The sequence below is a fragment of the Pituophis catenifer genome, unplaced genomic scaffold (assembly GCF_029215685.1).
Source record: "Pituophis catenifer annectens isolate HBS135680 unplaced genomic scaffold, rPitCat1.0.hap2 SCAF_10, whole genome shotgun sequence".
Lineage (NCBI taxonomy): Eukaryota > Metazoa > Chordata > Lepidosauria > Squamata > Colubridae > Pituophis > Pituophis catenifer.
In genome coordinates this window covers 30,404,516-30,424,923 of record NW_027256890.1, presented here as the reverse complement: position 1 = coordinate 30,424,923, position 20,408 = coordinate 30,404,516, and the positions used below count along the sequence as shown (strand labels likewise).

The following is a 20,408-nucleotide window of genomic DNA, read 5'->3' as shown; positions in this document are numbered from 1 at the left end:
CACAGAAAACGAAGGAGGAATTAGGCTAATATCCCATCCCTTCTTAAAGAAAATCCTCCCGCCTGCCCCCGAAACACTCAGCGGAGACTTAGAGGCAGCAAAAGAGGAACCAAGCCTCGCGTAGGAACCCATTATTTAGGGAACAAGACCGCCGGCGGAAGGCGTTTCCGCACGGACCGGAAGTGGCACTCTGGCCCCGGAAGTGGTCTGCCGGCAACGAGGAAGCGCCGTTCTGCGCGGTCTTCGGCGGTGTGTGTGTGGGGTGCGGGAGGAGGAGCCGCCATTTTCTCGCAATGGGCTCCTCCAAGCGGCACCGCGACCGCAGCGAGGCCACCGAGGACTCCGCGCCGCCCGCGGCCTCGTCTTCCTCGGCGGCCGGCGCCGCGTCCTCCTCCTCGTCCCGCCACCGGGAGCACAAGAAGCACAAGCACCGCGGCGGCGGAGGCGGCGGCAGCGAACGGCGGAGCAAGAGGAGCCGGAGCCGGGGCGAACGGAGCGGGCGGCGGGGCGGCGGCGGCGGCGGGGATGAGGCCGCCTCCTCTTCCTCCACCCGGGGCAGCCGCAGCAGCGCCGCCGCCGGGCAGGACGGCGAGACGGGGCGGCGGAGCCAGAGAGAGAAGCGGGAGGAGGGCCACGAGGGCGCAGGTGCGACTCTGGAGGGGGGAGAGTGGGGGGCGGCCTACCTCGCAGGGATGACGTGAACGGGCAGGGAGTATCGGCAATCCTCTTAAGGTCACAATTGAGCCCAACGTTTTGATCCTTAAACGAGACAGTGGATAAGTTGAGTCTTGCCCTGTTTTACGACCTTTTCTGCCGCTGTCGTAAAGTGAATCACTGCCGTTGATGAGTCAATAACCTGGTTGTTCAGTGAATCTGGCTTCTTTCCCATTGACCACGATTGTCAGAAGGTCGCAAAATGGGATCAGATGCCCCCCCCCGCCCCCGCAGACATTACGACCCATCATAAATGTGAGTCAGCTGCCAAGTAGCCCGAATTTGATCACATGACCATAAGGATGCTATGAAGGTTGCAAGTGTGAGGAATGGTTGTCAGTCGTCTTTTTTAGTGCCGTTGCAACTTTGAATGGTTGCTAAACAAAGTCGTTTATCTGTATCTGCACAATTACAGGTAGTCCTCAATTTACGGCCAAAATTGAGCCCAAGATCTGTTGCTAACCGAGACAGTTGTTAAGTGAGTTTTGCTCCATTTTACCACTTTTCTGGCTACAGTTGTCAGGTGGATCACTGCAGTTGCTAAGTTGGTAACACAGTTGTAAAGTGAATCTAGTTTCTCATTGAGTTTGCTTGTCAGGTGATTACAAAATGGGATCACAAGATCCCGGGACACTGCATGAGTCAGTTGCTAAATGTCGTGAGTTTTGATCACCTGATCATGTAGATGCTGCAACAGTCGTAACTGTGAAAAACAGAAGTCATTTCAAAGCTATTGCAACTTCAAATGGTCACTAAATGAATTGTTGTACCTATCCAAATGGCTTGTGTGTTAGCGTTGCTTTGCCTCGAGGGATGATTGGAATTGTCATCGGTTATACAGGTAGTCCTCAACTTCCAACCACAATGGAGCCCACCATTTCTGCTAAGTGAGACATTTGTTAATTTGCCCCAGTTGTTAAGTGAATCAATGCAATTGTTAAGTTAATAGCATGATTTTTTAAATGGATTCCCCCACTGACTTCCCTTGCCAGGAGGTTGCAAAGGCAGATCATATGACCCCCAGGAAACTGCAACCGTTGTAAATACAAATCAGTTGCCAAGTGTCTCAATTTTGATCATGGGACCATGGTGATGTCACAATGGTCGTAAGTGTGAAAAAGGTCATAAGTCACTTTTTCCAGCTCCGTTGTAATTTTGAATGTTCACTAAGCGACCTGCTGTAAGTCAAGGACTACCTGTGTGTGATTTATTAGATTGATGGACCTCTTCTGTTGGTGTCCTATGAAGCACTGCCTACAGCCCTTTTTCCTCATCTTTGGCAACCTTAAGATGATGGACTTCAACTCTCAGAATTCCCCGGCCAGCCTTGCTCCTTGAGGAGGGTTGCAGCTGCTCTACCCTCCCCTGATTTCAAAGCTGTGAGAATGACTTTTTTCTTGCGTTTGCTCTTTGTGATGATTATTATTATTATTTGGAAAGCAAGAGGATCAATGGCTGAGAATCAGCAATGAATAGATAGATCAAAAAGTGGCTGATGGAAGAAAGATTTAGGGGTCGCCCCATGGCAACGGGGACCCCAAGCTTGGCAACTTTAAGATTCGTGAACTTCAACTCCCAGATTGCACTGGCTGAGGAATTCTGGGAGTTGAACTCCACAAGTCTTAAAAGTTGCCAAGTTTGGGGATCCCCGCCCTAAGGCATCATTAGGAACTGCAATTGCAAGAAAGTTGCTTGCCATTTTTCTGGTCAGGTATAATTGTTAACTGCTTTGCATATGTTGATTTGACTGCTCTCCGGTCGTGCTGATGCATTAATGAATTGGCTGACTCACAGAGAAAAATGTTCTCGTGCGTACGAGGCCTGGTGAAAGTGCTTTAGCTGTAACTCTTAGCTGGGCCAATAGGCCGCTCTCATGATCTCTCATTTGGACTATTATAATGCCCTCTACCTGGGGCTGCCCTTGAAGAGTATCCGGAAGCTTCAGTTGGCTCAAAATGCAGCATCTGGCATAGTTTTTTGTGAGTCCCAAATTTGCACTTCTGTAGAGGGAGCTGTATTGGTTGCCAGCAACCAATTTAAATTTAAATCAAGTTGATTTAAGTCACGATTTAAATTGTGACTTAAATCACTAGTAAAAAGGCTTGATTTGACTCACCAACAGTCCCATTCACTTTAATGGGACAGCGGGTGTTGTGGCAGTGACACAACAAGCTGAGGGCATCACATGGCAGGCAGCAGGTGAGTGGATGCCCGCTAACAGGCACCGCCATGATGGATCTGAAATGACAGGTGCTCTTTAAATGTAAGGACTCATTCTTGCTGATACCTAGAATCTTTAATATTATTATTTGCAAACAAAATTAAGGTTTCCTATTTAGCTTGCAGAGTTTGGATTCATTGAATGAGTTGTAAATTTTGCAGAATATGCAGCCTCATGCTACATAACTAAGCTCCATTTCATGCTGAATAAACTAAATTATTAATGTATCTTAAATAGAAAACTATTCTTTAGATAGATTTTACTCCAAAAAGCATTTTATTAAAATAAATTTAAAATAAAAAAAATAAAAAATTAAAATTAAAATTAAAAAAATCTGATTTAATTTTTTTAAAAATCTGATTTTTTTATTTTTTTTGTAAAAAATAATCATTGATTTTTATCCACCCTGGTTGCCAGTTTGTTTCTGGGTACAATTTAAGGTGCTGATTTATCACTTTTAAAGCCCTACTTACATCCAGGGTGTCAAACTCACATTGTCACATGACATATCGCGATTTCCCCCCCTTCGCTAAAATGGGTGGGCGTGGCCAGCGCATGACACATCTGGCCTATGGGCTGTGATTTTGACACCCCTGCTCTATGTGTCTTGGGGCCAGGTTATTTGAGGAATTGCCTCTAGGCCTGGCTCACCTGAGCACAAAGGCAGGATGCGTTGAGGGTCCCACCTATTAAGGAAACACATCTCATAGGGCAAGAAAAGAGGGTCTTCACCATAGTGGCTCCCTCCCTCTGGCATGTCCCTCCCCCAGAGATAAGATGGCCCCCACCGTGCTCTGTCAGCAGATTTATGAACGCACACAGACACACTCATACACGGTTGATACGGAGCCAATCAACTGGCTTGTTTGAAAGAGGCAGGTGAGGTTGGTGGGGAGTTTTAATTGTGGCTTTTTAAAAAAAATATTTTTATTAAACAGTTTTTTAAAAAAAACAAAAAAGAAATATTAACCCTTTCTTCTTTTTAACAATTTCGCATCAGTAATCCATACTTATACATTTTCTCTCTCTTATCCTAGTATATCTTTTACACATATATTTCTAATATATACCACTATAATATATTTTATTATTCTAATTGTTTTATTTACATTAGACATAAACGTGTCCCCAATTTCCTTTCCACAATTTTTGTTTCTTCCCATTTGTTCTTATATTTCTCATAATTCAACCGTTAGTTAATCTTTCCATGTCCTTTTTTCCCTTTTCCTCCAACCATTTATACCATCTCTCCCAGACTAGGTAGTGTTCTGTTTCCTCTTTTTTTTTGTATCTCCTTCGTAAGCTTATCCATTTCCTCACACTCCATGATTTTTCTTTGTGGCTTTGTGGCTTTTAATTGTGGCTTTTAATTGCTGTACACTGCTCGGAGTCATCGTGCATCAGGGGTGTCAAACTCAATTTCATTGAGGGCCGCATCTGGGTTGTGTTTGAACTCAGGGTGGATGTGGCCGGAGTGGGCATGACCAGATCGATGTCACCTGTGTCGTGGGTGCCTGTGGTGGGCCAAGTGCTCTGCCAGCAGAAACGAGTTCCCGAGCTCCATTTTCGGCTGCAACTGCCTCCTGCAACCCTCTGCCACCGAAAACAGAGCTCAGGAGGGCAGTTCGCAGCCTCCTGGGCTCTGTTTCCACTGGCAGAGGTACCACAGGCTGGTCCTTTGCTGTTTCCAGGGCAGCCCCAAGGGCCTGAAATTTCATTTCACAAATGTTTCATTTAGCAACATAAATTTGGGGCTCAATTGCCATTGTGTGAGTCGAGGACTTCTTGTATTTCCTTTGGATCCCAGGTTCACACCCCCTGCTTAGCCTTAAAGTCCTTACTATCCAGGACTTGGTTGAGTTCCCACAGCATATTGAGTTGCACACTTTCCAAATGGATTTATTTCTGCAAATCCTATTGAAAGCAGCCGAGTCGTCTTTCTCCAGCTACTTGCTGAAGCCTCACTTTTTTCCCCCTGAGACAAGCTCTTGGGAGCCTCTATTATCTTAGAGGAGGCTCCATTATGCCTTTGTGTGCAAAGATGCTCATGAATTATTGACCAGGATGTAAGTGCCTGGCACTTGGGATGCCAGAGGGCTCTCCCTCCCCTTCTTTTCCCAGGAAATGCACAAGGACTCGCTTCTGACTTCAGACAGGTGGCATCAGAGGATTTATGATGGCTTTGGGGTGAGATATCATGAATATGCTGATGATACCCAATTAGACATCTCCACCCCAGACCACCCCAGAGATGCCCTTTCCGTGATGTCCCGTTGCCTGGAGGAGGTACGAGCCTGGATGGGCAGAAACAGACTCAAACTCAATCCCTCTAAGACTGAGTGGCTGTGGATGCCGGCATCTCGGGTTTCAGAGGCTCCATCACTTTTGATAGATGGGGAAAAACTTGCACCCGTTGATAGGGCTCGCAACTTGGGTGACCTCCTGGATGCTCGGCTATCCCTAGAAGACCATCTAACGGCCGTGACCAGGGGGGCCTTCGCACAGGTTCGCCTGGTGCGCCAATTGCGCCCTTTCCTGGACCGAGATGACCTTCGCACAGTCACTCATGCCCTGGTTACTTCCCGCTTGGATTACTGCAATTCCCTCTACATGGGCCTGCCCCTGGGATGCACCCGGAGACTCCAGCTGATCCAGAATGCAGCTGCATGGGAGCCCCTCGTTCCATATAACACCCCTCCTGCGTGAGCTGCACTGGTTACCAGTGGTTCTCTGGGTCCACTTCAAGGTGCTAGTCCTCACCTATAAGGCCCTTCATGATTTACGTCCGGGATATTTGCATGACCTTCTCCTGCCTGCCTCTCACCGTCCTGTTCACTCACATAGGGCCGCTCTCCTCAGGGTTCCGACGGCGAGCCAATGTCGCCTTGCTGTGCCCAGGGGTAGGGCGTTCTCTGTGGGTTCTCCCACCCTCTGGAATGAATTACCTACTGAGCTCCGGACGGCTCCTGATCTCCGCTCCTTCCGTCGGGACTTGAAGACTTGGCTTTTCAAATAAATAGGCTGAGACTGATTCCGAGCTTTATTATTTACTACTAATTAATTATTTGGATTAAATAATGATTTTATTGTACTTGTTTCTTAACTTGTGTTCACCACCCTGAGTCCTTCGGGAGAATGGTGGCATATAAATACATGTAATAAATAAATAAATAAATCAGAGGATTTATGCTCCCATTTTCCACAGAATTCCTGAATTTTGAACGAGCCAGATTAATCTGAAGCAGAGGTCTTCAAACTTGGCAGCGTTAAGACTTGTGGACTTCAACTCCCAGAATTCTCCAATCAGCATAGCTTGAAGTTTGAAGACCTCTGATTTGGAGGTTAACAGGAATTGAACTATCTGTAAATATTCCAGGATGTTACAGGCAGCTTTGGGTTTCCAATATTCTTACCACCAGTTCGGTGCACTTGCACGCCTTCCACACCTGCGCCCAGCCTCAAAAACATGCCTCAATAGATGGCATAGAGCCGGGGCAGGTGGGCGGGCTCACACACGATTTCCGCTACCGGTTCGGCTTAACCAGTACAAACCGCTGATTACCACCTCTGGTTACAGGTAGTCCTCAAGTTACAAATAGTTTGTTCGGTGACTGTTACCACGGCACTGAAAAAAAGTGATTTACGACCGTCTTTCACATAACTTTGCAGCATCCCCATGGTCATGTGATCAAAATTTGGACGCTTGGCAATTGGTGTGTACTTATGACGGTCGCAGTATCTCCCGGGGAGGGGGGTGGGCAGTCAAGTGATCCCCTTTTGCGGCCTCCTGACAAGCAAAGTCAATGTGGGAAACCGGATTCACTTAACAGCCGTTTTACTAACGTTACAGCTGCAGTAATTCGCTTAACAACTGCGGCAAGCAAGGTTGTAAAATGGGGAAAAACTCACTTAGCAACAGTCTTACTTAGCAACAGACATTTTGGGCTCAATTGTGGTCATAGGTCAAGGACTGTCTGCACTTGTCTCTGTTGTATACTATATTAAATTAAATTTCAAGGTTGACTCAGCCTTCCATCCCTCCCAGGCAGGTAAAATGAGGACCCAGATTGTTGGGGGCAAAAGGCTGACTCTGTAAACTGCTTAGAGAGGGCTGGGAAGCATTTATGTAAGTCTAAATGCTATTGCTATGTTAAATTAAATTGCCTCCAGAAATCGTGGGTGCTCCAACACTGGAGGTTTTTAAGAAGAGTCTAGACAGTCACTTATCTAAAATAGCATAGGTTCTCCTACTTGAGCAGGGGGCTGGACTAGAAGACCTCCAAGGTCCCACCCAGCTCATTCTACTGTAATTCTTTTTTAAAAAATTGTTTTTGCATTAAAAATGATGGTGGCAAATACTCATCTTCTCCCATGAGCCAAATCCCATTATGGGAAAGTGGTTTTAAGTCACTGAGGCTGTGCTCAAAGGCAGTTGAGGGAAGAAAAGGGGTGGGCAACTATGGCTCCTTTGGGATGGGAGATGACACGAGGCTGGCTCCAGGGGATTATAAATGCTTCATTGGGCGAGGGTGTCTTTCCCGCCGCCTTGAAAGAGGCGGTGGTGAGACCTCTCCTCAAGAAGCCTTCCCTGGACCCGGCAGTATTGGCTAACTATCGTCCAGTCTCCAACCTTCGTTTTGTAGCGAAGGTTGTTGAGAGTGTGGTTGCACGACAGCTCCCCCAGTACCTGGATGAAACGACGTATCTAGATCCGTTCCAGTCGGGCTTCAGGCCTGGGTACAGCACGGAAACGGCATTGGTCGCGTTGGTGGATGATCTCTGGAGGGCTCGGGACAGGGGGTGCTCCTCTGTCCTGGTCCTGTTAGATCTCTCAGCGGCTTTTGATACCATCGACCATGGTATCATGCTGCACCGGTTGGAAGAGTTGGGGGTGGGAGGCACCGTACTACGGTGGTTCTCCTCCTTTCTCTCCGACCGGTCGCAGTCTGTGTTGACGGGGGGGCAGAGGTCGACCCCGAGGCCCCTTATATGTGGGGTGCCACAAGGATCGGTCCTCTCGCCCCTTTTGTTCAACATTTATGTAAAGTTGCTGGGTGAGATCATCCGTGGTTTCGGGGTGGAGTACCATCAGTACGCTGACGACACCCAGCTGTACATCTCCACCCCAGACCACCCCAACGATGCCCTTGAAGTGATATCGCGGTGCCTGGAGGCCGTACGGATCTGGATGGGGAGGAACAGGCTCAGGCTCAACCCATCCAAGACCGAGTGGCTGTGGTTTCCGACGTCCCGATATAGTCAGCTGGTGCCATCGCTGACTATTGGGGGCGAATCATTGGCCCCCACGGAAAGGGCTCGCAACTTGGGTGTCCTCCTGGACTCACGGCTGTCTTTAGAAGAGCACTTGACGGCCGTGACCGGGAGGATTTTTCATCAGGTTCGCCTGATTCGCCAGTTGTGTCCCTTTCTAGATCGGGACTCCTTACGCACGGTCACTCATGCCCTCGTCCCCTCCTGTCTGGACTATTGTAACGCTCTCTACATGGGGCTCCCCTTGAGGAGCACTCGGAGGCTCCAACTGGCGCAGAGTGCGGCCGCACGGGTGGTGACGGGAGCGACGTGGCGCTCCCATGTAACACCTCTCCTGCGCGAGCTGCACTGGCTCCCGGTGGTCTTCCGAGTGCGCTTCAAGGTTTTGGTTATCACCTTTAGAGGGCTCCATGGCTTGGGACCTGGTTATTTACGGGACCGCCTGCTACCACCAATAGCCTCCCATCAACCAGTACGCTCCCATAGAGAGGGGCTCCTCCGGGTGCCGTCGGCCAAACAATGTCGACTGGCGGCCCCCAGGGGGAGAGCCTTCTCTGTGGGGGCACCTACTATGTGGAACGAGCTCCCCCCGGACATACGGAGGATCCCGGATCTGCGTACCTTCCGTCGCGCGCTTAAGACCTTCCTATTTCATCAAGCCGGCCTGACCTAAGTCTGTCCCCTTTTTATATGGAAATTTTAAATCTGGTTTTAAAACTATTGGGGTTTTAAATTTGTTCAGCCAAATTATTTAATTTGTTTTAATCTATTTTAAATTTTGTATTTATATGTTTTATTCCATGGCTGTTCACTGCCCTGAGTCCTTCGGGAGTAGGGCGGTATACAAATTCAATAAATAAATAAATAAATAAGTAAATAAATAAATAGTGGACTGCAACTCCCAGAATTCCTGAGCCAGCCATGTCCACGGGTTGTAAAGTCCCTCCCACCCTTCCCCACTCCTGTTTTTTTGGGGCGGGACCTATTTTCATCCCTGAGTTTGCCTTTGTCAGCTTAAAACATTCCGTGCTGCGAAAATTCCAGCTTATACTGCAAGATCTAAATTGACAGCCAAAGTGGATTTGAGCGAATCAGTGTGTGCAATCAAAACTGGTGTGCTGATAAATTAAATTAATTAAACTGTGGAAGAGGTTGCTGAACTGAGAATATTCCTAGCCTTTAAAATTGAATATTCAAATTGCATTGTAATTCCTCAGGTAGGACACCTGTTTCAGAATGATTTCCTTGGTGGATGTATCCAAGGTGCCAACTGTGCAAGCATTGTGGTTTTCTCTTCAGACTAGCTCATTCTCAAAACTCCCAAAAGAAACTGAAATCTGATTGTTTTGGGGATCAAGTTATGCAAAAAACCCACCATGAGATAGTTGCCAACTCACAACTCACTTACTGGGTGCTGACTAATTTCTCTTCCTGTTTTCATTCCCAAATAGCTGTTAGCTCGAAGTCATCCTCCGGAGGAGACGCTTCGCTCAGCATTGAGGAGACAAAGTGAGTGAATTAAATTCATTGGGAAATTGGCATTCCACCCATCCTTCTTGTAGCTAAATTCTCTGCAAGCTTACGGGGGCTGCGGGGATCAGGCTGGCAGCAAATCCACATGGGGCTTCAGGAATGGGTCAGTCTGGGGTGCAGTTGGTGGCAATGGGAGGAAGAGAAGAGGGGAGCAGAGGCTGCTTATCTGCACTTCGGAAAAGCGGCTGCCGACCAGAGTATAAGATGCAGCTTAGTTTTTGAGGAAGAAAATGGGGGGAAAAATCTGCCTACCAAGAATTCATCTGGCTAGCGTCCTTAGTCTGGTCAACTTCACCACATTAGTTTGCTAATTTTTATCCCCTGCTTGGGGATAAAAAACCGCTTCTAGAGCACAACTGCCCTTTGGAGGGAGAAACAATGAGAAAAGCAGGCAAACCATGGAGTTTGCTTCACTCGCTAGCGCCTCCTTAGGGCTGAAAAAAAAGCTTCGAAAAAGCTACATTCGGAGTATAAGATGCACCCAAAATTTCAGCCTCTTTTAGGAGGGAAAACAGTGTGTCTTATAATCCCAAAAATACGGTACTTCCCACCTCCAAGCTCAATCCTTTTCCTGAAAGACCGTAAGAATGGTCTTGGATTTTCTCACAGAAATCTGTTACTTTTTTATAAAAAAAAAAGTCTGACTAGCTCCTTTAGTCACCTTGAGATCTGTCTTCATCTGACGAGATTCTGTTCCAATAGAAGAGAAGATTCGTAGGTCAAGGTTGAACTGGGGGGTCCTTGGTGCTCTCTGAGCTTGGTGGTTTTCTTGCAGGCATTTCCTGACCCAACTCGGGAACATCATCAGTGCTAGAAGGGAGGGTAGGTTTAGGACAAGAGGAGGATTGTGGGTCCTTGGTGCTCCCTGAGCTCGGTTGGTTCCTTGCAGACATTTCATGACCCAACTAGGTAACATCATCAATGCTAGAACTGGGGTTTGCGGAGGAGAGGAGAAGGACTGTGGGTGTCCTTGATGCTCTCTGAGCTTGATTGTTTCCTTGAAGACATTTCATGACCCAACTAAGGAACATCATCAGTGCTTGAAGGCAGTGGCGGGTTCTAACCGGCTTTACTACCGGTTCGCTTTGTGCATGTGTTTGATGAAACCCCACCTCCTCCTAGCACTGATGGTGTTATCTTGTTGGGAAATGAAATGTTTTCAAGAAAACAACCCAACTCAGGAAGCACCAGGGACCCCACAGAGATTCTGTTATCTGGTTCAACAACAAGTACACAAAATTACATGCATTTTGTTGCTTTTTTCTCCCTCTCTCTCTCTCCCGATAGTAAACTTCGAGCTAAACTTGGGTTGAAGCCTCTGGAGATCCACACAATCAAAAAAGGTAGGTTGGCCTTCCATCTTCTGTCCTTTGCCACCGAAACTTCGGTTCATTTGTCTTCTGCTTATGTTCTTCAGATACCTGTGACAAATCCTGCACTATTTCATCTAACCCAAGATGGAGTATCCCTGATTTTTTTTACTGCGTGGTAGCAAAAATCTTCCTTTAGAGCTTGTAGGAATTTTTTCATGGGGTATTTTCTCTGCTTCTTCAGCAGCCATTTAACAGATTTTCTCACTAAACTGGGAACAACTTTGGGTCTGGGCTGGACCACTTCATTCTGCTTTCAGTTGCTTTCCTTGTAAAATCAGTCAAGGGCTTCTAGAATTGCCAGTGTTCTCTTTTTTTAACTGCTCACTTTAAATGTCTATGGAGATTCTCCGTCATCCAGGTCCCAAAGGTGCTTTTTTCAAAAAAGCACCTGGACTTTCTTGCTTTGCTTTGAAGATGTTTCGCTTCCCATCCAAGAAGCTTCTTCAGCTTCTTGGATGAGAAGTGACCATCCAGTCAGAGCTGAAGAAGCTTCTTGGATGAGAAGTGAAACATCTTCAAAGCAAAGCAAGAAAGTCCAGGTGCTTTTTTGAAAATAGCACCGTTGGGACGCCCGCTTTAAAGTGGAAAGGCAAGGAAGTAAAAGCAAAGAAGAAAACCTCTCGACAGAAGGTTAGAAGTCTCCATATCCCGTTTCCTGTTAAACGGCTCACCTCTGTTCCTGTTAAACCTCACCTCTTTGCCCTGTGGCAGAGGATACAAGCTGAGTTCACAAAGCAGCTGAGGCAAAACTGATTTCCTTGTTTGGGAACAGAGCCACAGTTAAAGGCCTGGGCGTTTGCAGAGACGGCTGCTATAAAAACAGAGTTTGGTTGACTTACTTTGTCCTTGAGCCTAACAGCTTGTGTCTTTGCGTCTCGTGGAGTTTGGACAGTGCTGGGTTCCATCCAGTGGTGGGATTCAAATAATTTAACAACCGGTTCTCTGCCCTAAGGACCAGCTGGGTGGGCATGGCCATGGTGGGTGTGTGACATGCAGCACTCGGCCTCCTGCACACACACACACACACACACACACACACACGGAGGAAAAATGGGCCGTGGCGGGGGGACCGGTCGTCCACCCCCCACGCCCCATTTTGGGCCTAGGAGGCTTCCCTGCACTTACCTGGGAACCAAAATGGGGCACGTGGGGACTCTTGGAAGGGGAGGGGAGAGGCGGAGCCAGCCACCAGTTTGCCTGAACCGTCTGAGTCCCACCACTGGCTTTAGTGTTCCTTTAAGCTGGTCCAGCTCAGAGTAAAGTCTTGGTCTCCCTATTGTCTTCTCCTCCCCCTGCAGAGACTGGCAGCAAGGAGGACCCGGTGGCTGCGGAGGTCATCAACCCGATCGCCCTCAGGCAGCGAGAGGAGATCCGGGAGAAACTAGCTGCCGCCAAGGAGAAGCGGCTTTTAAATCAGAAACTTGGGTAGCCTTTCGACTCTTCACTATTTGACTATTTGAAGATGGCTTCTAAATTACAGGCAGTCCTCAACTTACAACCACAATTGAGCCCACAGTTTATATGGCTAAGCGAGACATTAGTTAAGGGAATTTTGCCCCATTTTACAACCTTTCTTGCCCCGGTTGTAAAGTGAATCACTGCAGTTGTTAAGTTGGTCACACGGTTGTTAAGTGAATCTGGCTTCCCCATTGACTTTGTTGGTCAGAAGGTTGCTGGTCAGAAAGGGGGTCATGCGACCCCGGGACATATAGTCATAACTATGAGTCAGTTGCCAAGCGCCTGAATTTTGATCACATGACCATGGGGGGGGATGCTGCAATGGTCATAAGTGTGAAAAACCGTTGTAAGCCACTTTTTTGAGTGCCGTTGTAACTTTGAACGGTCATTAAACAAACTGCTGTAAGTGGAGGACTGCCTGTGGTTGGCTTACTATACGTATGTTGTTTCTTATCCAGATCTGTTTTCTGGAATTCATCTCAGTGCCAGGACCAGAGCTTTCCGTAAGAGGCTGCTATCTTTGTGTCTTTAGGAAAGTCAAATCCCTGGGCGAAGATGACCCCTGGCTGGACGACACGGCTGCCTGGATTGAGAGAAGCCGGAAGCTGCAGTTGGAGAAAGAGATGGCAGAGAAGAGGGTGGGTGTCGGTAGCTTTTTTAATCCCTGGAGGTTTGCAAGAAAAGATTGGACAACCGTATGAGGTCTCCTGCCTTGAGCAGGAGGTTGGACTAGAAGACCTCCAAGGTCCCTTTCCAGCCCTAGGATTCTATGATTCTACTGCAGGGGTGCCCAGCCGGGGGCGTGAGACAAGATTCCAGGGGGTGCAAAAACTTGGGCTTAGAAGTTTCAAAATTATAATGTATATACATAATTCATATATGCATAAAAGTGTACATGCATAACTCATACCTGGTGGTTACTTTTGCAAAGGGGTGCGAGAATATATCAGAAGTGTTCTAGGGGTATAGAAAAGGTTGGGAATCCCTGTTCTACAGCAAGGGTCTCCAACCATGGCAACTGTAAGACTTGTGGACATCAACCCCCAAAATTCTGGGAGTTGGAAGTCTACAAGTCTTAACGTAGCTATGGCTGAGGCCCCTGTTCTATAGTGGCTGCCATCAGTCTTGAAAGTGAGGGCTGAGTGTCCTTCAGGAGTGTCACTTTCAGCCATTCCTGAAGAACTTGGGGGGCAGCATGTTCTCCACTTTAGATGGGGTGAGGAACCCAGAACGGGTCAGCGCTCTGCCCCAGGACCGAGAATTGCTTATCCACAGGTAATCCTCGACCTATGGCTACAAGTGAGCCCAAAATTTCCATTGCTAAGCAAGACAGCTGTCCAGTGAGTTTTTCCCCATTTTACCACCTTTCTTGCCACAGTTGTTAAGTGAATTACTGCTAAATTAGTGACACAATTAAGTGAATCCAGCTTCCCACCAACTTTGATTGTCAGAAGGTCCCAAAACAGGATCACATGACCCTCCCGGGACACTGCAACCGTCATAAGTACATGCCAGTTGCCGAGCGCCCACATTTGGATCACATGACCATGGGGATGCTGCAGTGGTCTTAAGTGGGAGGACTGATCACTTTTTTCCAGCACCGTTGGAACTTCAAACGGTCACCAAAGGAACTGTTTGTTGTAAGTCAAGGACTGCCTCTGTTGCACTTCCCCAAATTAAACTCCTACTGGCAGTCTTTGACTTAACAATCATTCAGTTAGCTTCTGTTTGAAGTTACAACGGTGCTGAAAAAAGGGATGTATGACCATTCCTCACACTTACGACCGTTGCAGCATCCCTGTGGCCACCTGATCAAACTTCAGAGGTTTGTCCGCTGCATATATTTACGACTGTTGCAGCATCCCAATGTTACCTGGGATCATGATTATTCAACTTCCCAGCCGGCTTCCAACAAGCAAAGTCAATGGGGAAAGCCGACTTTCCTTAGCGAATGCATGATTCACTTAATGACTGGTGTGATTCACTTAATGACCGTGGCAAAAACAGGTGATAAAATGAGATCCGTTTAGCTGATGACTCACTTTAGCACTTCGCCTTTGTCAGGACTGCCATCCTCCTACACTGTGCATTGCCTGCTAGCAGCCTTCCATCCTTGCGGGGTGCAGGGAGAGCTGCAGGGTGGGATAAGGGGGGGAGGGGTTAGCAGCATGAGAGGAATCAAAACTAAGCATCGGAACCCCCCCCCCCACCCCCCCATGAAAGCCGGCCATTCCAGGGTCTCACTGTGGAACGCAGAACCAAACAGCCCTCAAAGACAGGAACAGGCTGAAGGTGGAAACAAGGGAAAAGTTAACCAGATGCTTTGGACGCGAAAACCTTAGATCCGGCTTTGCTTCTACTGCAACCACTTGGCTTTAGCACAGTTTAACATTTTGCAAAGCACGGCCTTGAAAGCCTCTCTTTTCTTAACTAATCAAGCTGGGGCAGCTGACATTTTGAGTGATAGATGTCCCAGTCCTAATTGTGATCCTAAGTTGAGCACGCACTGCAACACCTTCCTCAGGATGCTTGGAACAGCCCCTCCCCACCACTCATGTTTTGTGTTCCTCAAACAGGCCAAGCTCTTGGAGGAGATGGACCAGGAATTCGGCATCAGCAACCTCGTGGAGGAGGAATTTGGGCAGAAGAAGAAGGTAAGAAGTGGAAGAAAGCCCCGTTCTCATTTAACGAATGGTCGCTTAACGACTGTTCAAAGTTACGATGGACCTCCCAAAAGTTACTTGCAACCCTTCCTCCAAGTGGCAACTGATACACACACGCCCTACACTCACATGGCCCAAGTGGTTGCATGATCATATTTTGGGCACCTGACAAGTGGCTCCACCTTTACAACTGGTGGTAGCATCTCACGGTCATGTTACTGCAATTTGTGTCCTTTTTGCTTATTGACACCGTGATTCACTCAATGACCACAATGACACCGGCATTGTAAAATCGAGTCAAGTCAAGTGCGATCCGCTTAGCGACCATGACGCTAAGCAAAAATCTGGATTGAATTGACTCTTCAGTTGGCAAAGGCGCTTTTCGCCTTCACCTCTGCGAAGAAAATTTACTCGAGGGCTTTCTCCTTCTTGTTGTCCGCTCTCTAGATCCAAGGGACAAATAAAGGGCAGCTTGAGCCGTTCCAGATATGCTTTAGACAGGAGGCCTCAGAATGGTGTTACAATCTACCTGTCAGACGTAAAGAACGCCTCTCTTGGCCAACCCACCTCGCAGGGTTGTTGTGTGAAAAATAGGAAGGAGTGTTGGATATATTCGCTACCTTGAGTCATTTGTAAAAATAATTAAGGTGGGATACAAGACACAAAGGCAGTTTTTTCCCTCCGTACCATCACTCTGCTGAACACCTACTTCCAACAGCCTAAGGATTTTTACTCATGTAGTAGGGCTGTATCACTATTATCCTTCTCCTCTTTCCTAATACCTTCTCCTATTGGTGTCTTGTGATCTATTACTTTGTTGTTTGTACGTACACTGAGAGTTTATACACCAGAGGCCAATTCCTTGTATGCAGGGATGGGTTCTACTTACCTTTACTACCAGTTCGCATTGCACCCGTAGGCGCTCTTCTGCGCATGTGCAGATCACATATGATGTCTGGGTCAGTGGGCGGAGCCTCCCACCAGTTTTACTACCAGTTCACAACCGGGGGCAACCCACCACTGCTTGTATGTCCAATCACACTTGGTGTTCTGTCCCCCTTCCCCACACAGGCAAACACACAACCAGGCACGCCTGCCAAGATTTTATTGAGCAATCAGACTAGAAACCCTTGCAAGTAAGAGTTTTGGCAGTAAACTGCGAAATGCCTGCCAAGTCAGTTTTCACTCACAGTCAGTAAGAGAGAGTTTATCCTCAGTCCGGTTCAGTAGCAAAAAGTAATCCACGAAGCAAGAGTTAGCCAAGGTCCAATCCAAATATGCACAAGCCAGATTTCAGGTAACGCGATGTGACTCTCAGGTTTTTAACTTTGACCGTCACAAAGCCTGAAGAGCAATCCCACCCACTTTTATTCCTTGTGGGGTGTGGCTCAGTGACTCAGCTCAATCTCTGGCCCTCCCACGCCTCTTTCGTTGCTGCGCACGCTTTTCCCTCCGATGCTGCCTGGGATCAAGCCAGGATTCATCATCCTCGCTCCCTATCTGTTGTTGTTCCGATATGCTTTCCTCCTGGCATATCCCAGGCTGTTCCTCTTGGCCTTCGGATGGAACCTGAGGCATTGCCAGAGAGGAGGGTCCTGGAGAGGGAGGCCTTATCAGTTCCTCCCCATCACCTGCTGAGTCCTCTTCCTTTGTTAGGACAGGCTCGGGAGTCGGGGTCACAACACTTGGCCAACAAAGACCATTCATTCATAAAAATTAAAAAATAAATTCTTCCTGCTGAAGAATCTTTTGAGGACGTCTTTTGGGCAGCTCCTTGATTTGCCACCGCCGTTTCTATCCTTCCCCAAGCTGAGGATTTCCCTCCATGCCTTCTGATGCCTGTTTCTACTCTCTGACTCCCAACAGATGGGCTACAGCGCCCAGGATCTCAAAGGCCTGACTGTGGAGCACACCATCGATTCCTTCCAGGAAGGGCAGACGGTCATTCTGACCCTCAAAGACAAAGGTAGGAACCCCTCAGAGCCTCTCCTCCCCACTCCAGAGCTGACCCTGCAGGTGTGGCACCTGGTGGTCTCCTCCAGCTGACTAGGATTGGCGTCCCTTTAGGTGTCTTGGAGGAGAAAGGTGGCGATGTTCTGGTGAACGTCAACATGGTGGACAAGGAGAAGGCCAAGAAGAATGTGGAGCTGCGCAAAAAGAAGCCGGAGTACAAACCCTACGAAGAAGAGGAGAGCGTGGACGACATGGTGGTTGTAAGTCCCCCTCCGTCCTCTTCCTAGGGTCCCCGGCAGCTTCAACAAATTTGATGGAGTAAATCATGTTTCTCCACTTCGACCGCTTTAAGACGTGTGGACTTCAACTCCCACAATTCCCCTGATAGACAGGAGAGGGAGGGAGGGAGGAAAGAAAATAGCAGTAGCCCTTAGACTTATTTATCGCTTCATGGTGCTTTTACATCCCTCTCTAAGTGGTTTACAGAGTCAGCTTCTTGCCCCCAACAATCTGGGTCCTCATTTTACCGACCTGGGAAGGACGGGAGGCTGAGTCAACCTTTAGCCAGTTAGCATCGAACTGCTGGCAGTGAGCCGAGAGTTAGTCTGCAGTCCTGCATCCTAACCATTGCGCCACAACGGCTCAAACGTAAGCCCCTCACAGAGGGAACCCACAGCCAATCCCGTCTGCCAGGATCTAATGGGACAGTCAAACATTCATTGTTGTGTATAACATGGTTTGTTTAATTTGGGTGTGAACCCAGCCTTTGGGGTTTGCAAATTGTGGTTTCTGGCTGGATCTGCTACGTGAGCCCAGCCAAGGGCCTGCGTGTCCAGCCGAGCCGCCATTTTGCAGTCATGTTTGGGGCAAAAAGGCAGAGCCCGGCTGGTTGCCTTGGGCCCCTCGCCCCAAAACCCTCTGTGACCCTCGCTTTCTTCCCTCAGTTCAAGCACAAGGGCGTCCTCTCCAAGTATGACGAAGAGATCGAAGGGGAGAGGAAGAAGTCCTTCAAGCTGGACGCGGTGGGCATGGCGGACGGCTCCCGGGAACGGGAGCTGCAGAACATCCGGGACAGCCTGCAGAGTCGGGCCCAGTCGCTGGACCTGCCCAGCGTCCACCTGGCCTCGGAGTACTACACCCCCGAAGAGATGGTAGGGTGGGTGAGCCCCCTGTGCTGGGGGAGGCAGACTCCAGAGGCTGACAGCCAGAGGAAAAGCCCTGGGCTGGTGGGGTTGGGAAAGGGGCCCAGCCTGGATGGGATTCCGGGCTGCCTGGGTTCCCTACCTTGGAGGGGCTGGGAGGCCAGTGGGGCCGTTCGGGTAGCAGTAGGCCTAGCCAAAGGGACCGTCCTGCTGGACTCTTAGCCTGCCTTTTCCCCCACTCCCTCCTCCGGCCTGCAGACCACTTTCAAGAAGACGAGGCGACGGGTGAAGAAGATACGCAAGAAGGAGAAGCCGGTCAAGGCTGACGAGCTGCTGCCCTTTGGCATCGAGAGCAACGAGCGGGATTTCGGGTCCAGGTCAGGGTCAGCTACGTGGCTGCCTGGGGGGCGGGTGGGGGGGGGCAGAGGAACAGTCCCAGGGTCTGCTGCTTTGAAATCCCACTCCCTGTCTTGGAAATTCACCCACATTCGAGTTTGCACAATCGGACCACGAGATAATCTCATCTTCAGTAAACAGTGAAACCTGTGTGAACACAGCCATTATGTAGCTGCCCTTTCACGCCTGCTGTTGTGTTGCTTCAGGCCAGAAAGCTGGCAGCAGGGAACAATTGTGTATCCATGCCATTCTCTCCCTTGCATACACGTGGATGCTTGATCCCAGCAGCTGTGTTCACACAACCTCCTGAGCCAGTGTGGGTTGCAGTTAAGGTGTTACTGTTATGGCCTGTTGGCCCCCGGCCCCTCCAGCAGCCGAATCAGAGGAGAAGGAGGAGGAGGCGTGGGAGTCAGGGTCAGCCTCAAGGCAACCTGGGAGCTCTGAGGGGGAAGAGGGAATGGAGCTGGCAGAGAGAGAGACAGAGACAGAGGAGGAGCCTGGGCCGTCCGTCAGCCCTCAGATGGAGAGTCAACAGTCCCCAGGTCTGGAGGTGGCTGATGAGGAAGAGGAGGAACAGCTGGGTCCAGTGCCTGATGTGTGGATGCTCAAAAGGCAGAGGAGAGGAGAGCAGTGGAAATCTATGGGCCGGTCCTTGGGACGGAAGAGCCACCGCTGCTAGCGAAGCCCCACCCTAGCTCTGGGGATAAAAGGCAGGAGGCGGAGAGGAATAGATGGGGCAGACAACTATTCCTCTCCCGGTCGGACAGACTTATTAGTCTGCGTTGAGAGAGAAACATTTTGCTGGGGCTGCTGGTGCTCCTGACCAATGAATCTTTGAGTTCACTTCAGAGGGTTTGTCCTGTTTGGGGAGCTGGGTCAGAACAGTTACGGTGTTAAGACCTTAACCCAGGTCAGCCCCATCTTGATCATGGGAGGGAAGTTTCTTCAGCCCCTTCTTGTTAGGCCTGACCCACTTTGTCCTGCCTCCCTAGGACCCGGGGCCGGGGTAAGCGGCGGGCGCCTGTGAAAGAGGAAGAAGAAGAGGAGGAGGAAGAGGAGGGATCCCTGGTCTCCAGCAGAAATGGAGCAGGAGAGCAGCTGATCCAGTCAGATGACATCCGTGTAGAAAAAATGGAGATCAGCAGTGAGGATGGTGAGGATCACTGAAATTAAAATGCTTGGGGAACCAAGACGGCACCTGGAGTGGATTAAATCTTGATGTAAGAGCCGTGATGGCGCAGTCCTTAGAATGCAGGATTGCAGGCTGACTCTGACGACTGCCAGCAGCTCAATCCTGACCGGCTCAAGGTTGACTCTGCCTTCCGTCCTTCCGAGGTGGATAAAATGAGGACCCAGATTATTGGGGGCAAGAGGCCAACTCTGTAAACCGCTTAAAGAGGGCTGTAAAGCACCATGAAGCGGGATATAAGTTTAAGTGCTATGATGATGATGATTGATTAGTGGGAAGGAAGGAGGCATTGTCTTCTATTTTCGGTAGAGGACAATCTCTGTAGCTCAGTGTTAAACTGTGGTTGAACTTTGGTGTCCCTGGAGGTCGCTGGTCTTTGTGCAAACATTTCCAACTAGGTAACATCATCAGACCAGAAATATCCCTACCTAGATAAGCAGGGGTTAACACCAGACAAAGAGGCAGAAAACAGTAGCCTAAACATGGAACCTCCAA

General features: G+C 48.9%; 1 protein-coding gene across 1 annotated transcript in view; it reads left to right on the top strand.

Moving 5' to 3' along the window:
• The first annotated feature begins 203 nt into the window (after positions 1–203).
• SART1 (spliceosome associated factor 1, recruiter of U4/U6.U5 tri-snRNP) overlaps positions 204–20,408 on the top strand; it is a 42,397-nt gene continuing 22,192 nt past the window's right edge. Inside the window, exons 1-11 of the mRNA XM_070951334.1 lie at positions 204–645; positions 9,658–9,715; positions 11,027–11,082; positions 12,411–12,537; positions 13,103–13,208; positions 15,147–15,224; positions 17,100–17,199; positions 17,301–17,446; positions 18,131–18,337; positions 18,587–18,705; positions 19,717–19,877. Of these exons, the coding sequence (XP_070807435.1) occupies positions 294–645; positions 9,658–9,715; positions 11,027–11,082; positions 12,411–12,537; positions 13,103–13,208; positions 15,147–15,224; positions 17,100–17,199; positions 17,301–17,446; positions 18,131–18,337; positions 18,587–18,705; positions 19,717–19,877 (1,510 nt within the window). The 5' untranslated portion in view covers positions 204–293. The remainder of the gene's footprint in view (positions 646–9,657; positions 9,716–11,026; positions 11,083–12,410; positions 12,538–13,102; positions 13,209–15,146; positions 15,225–17,099; positions 17,200–17,300; positions 17,447–18,130; positions 18,338–18,586; positions 18,706–19,716; positions 19,878–20,408) is intronic.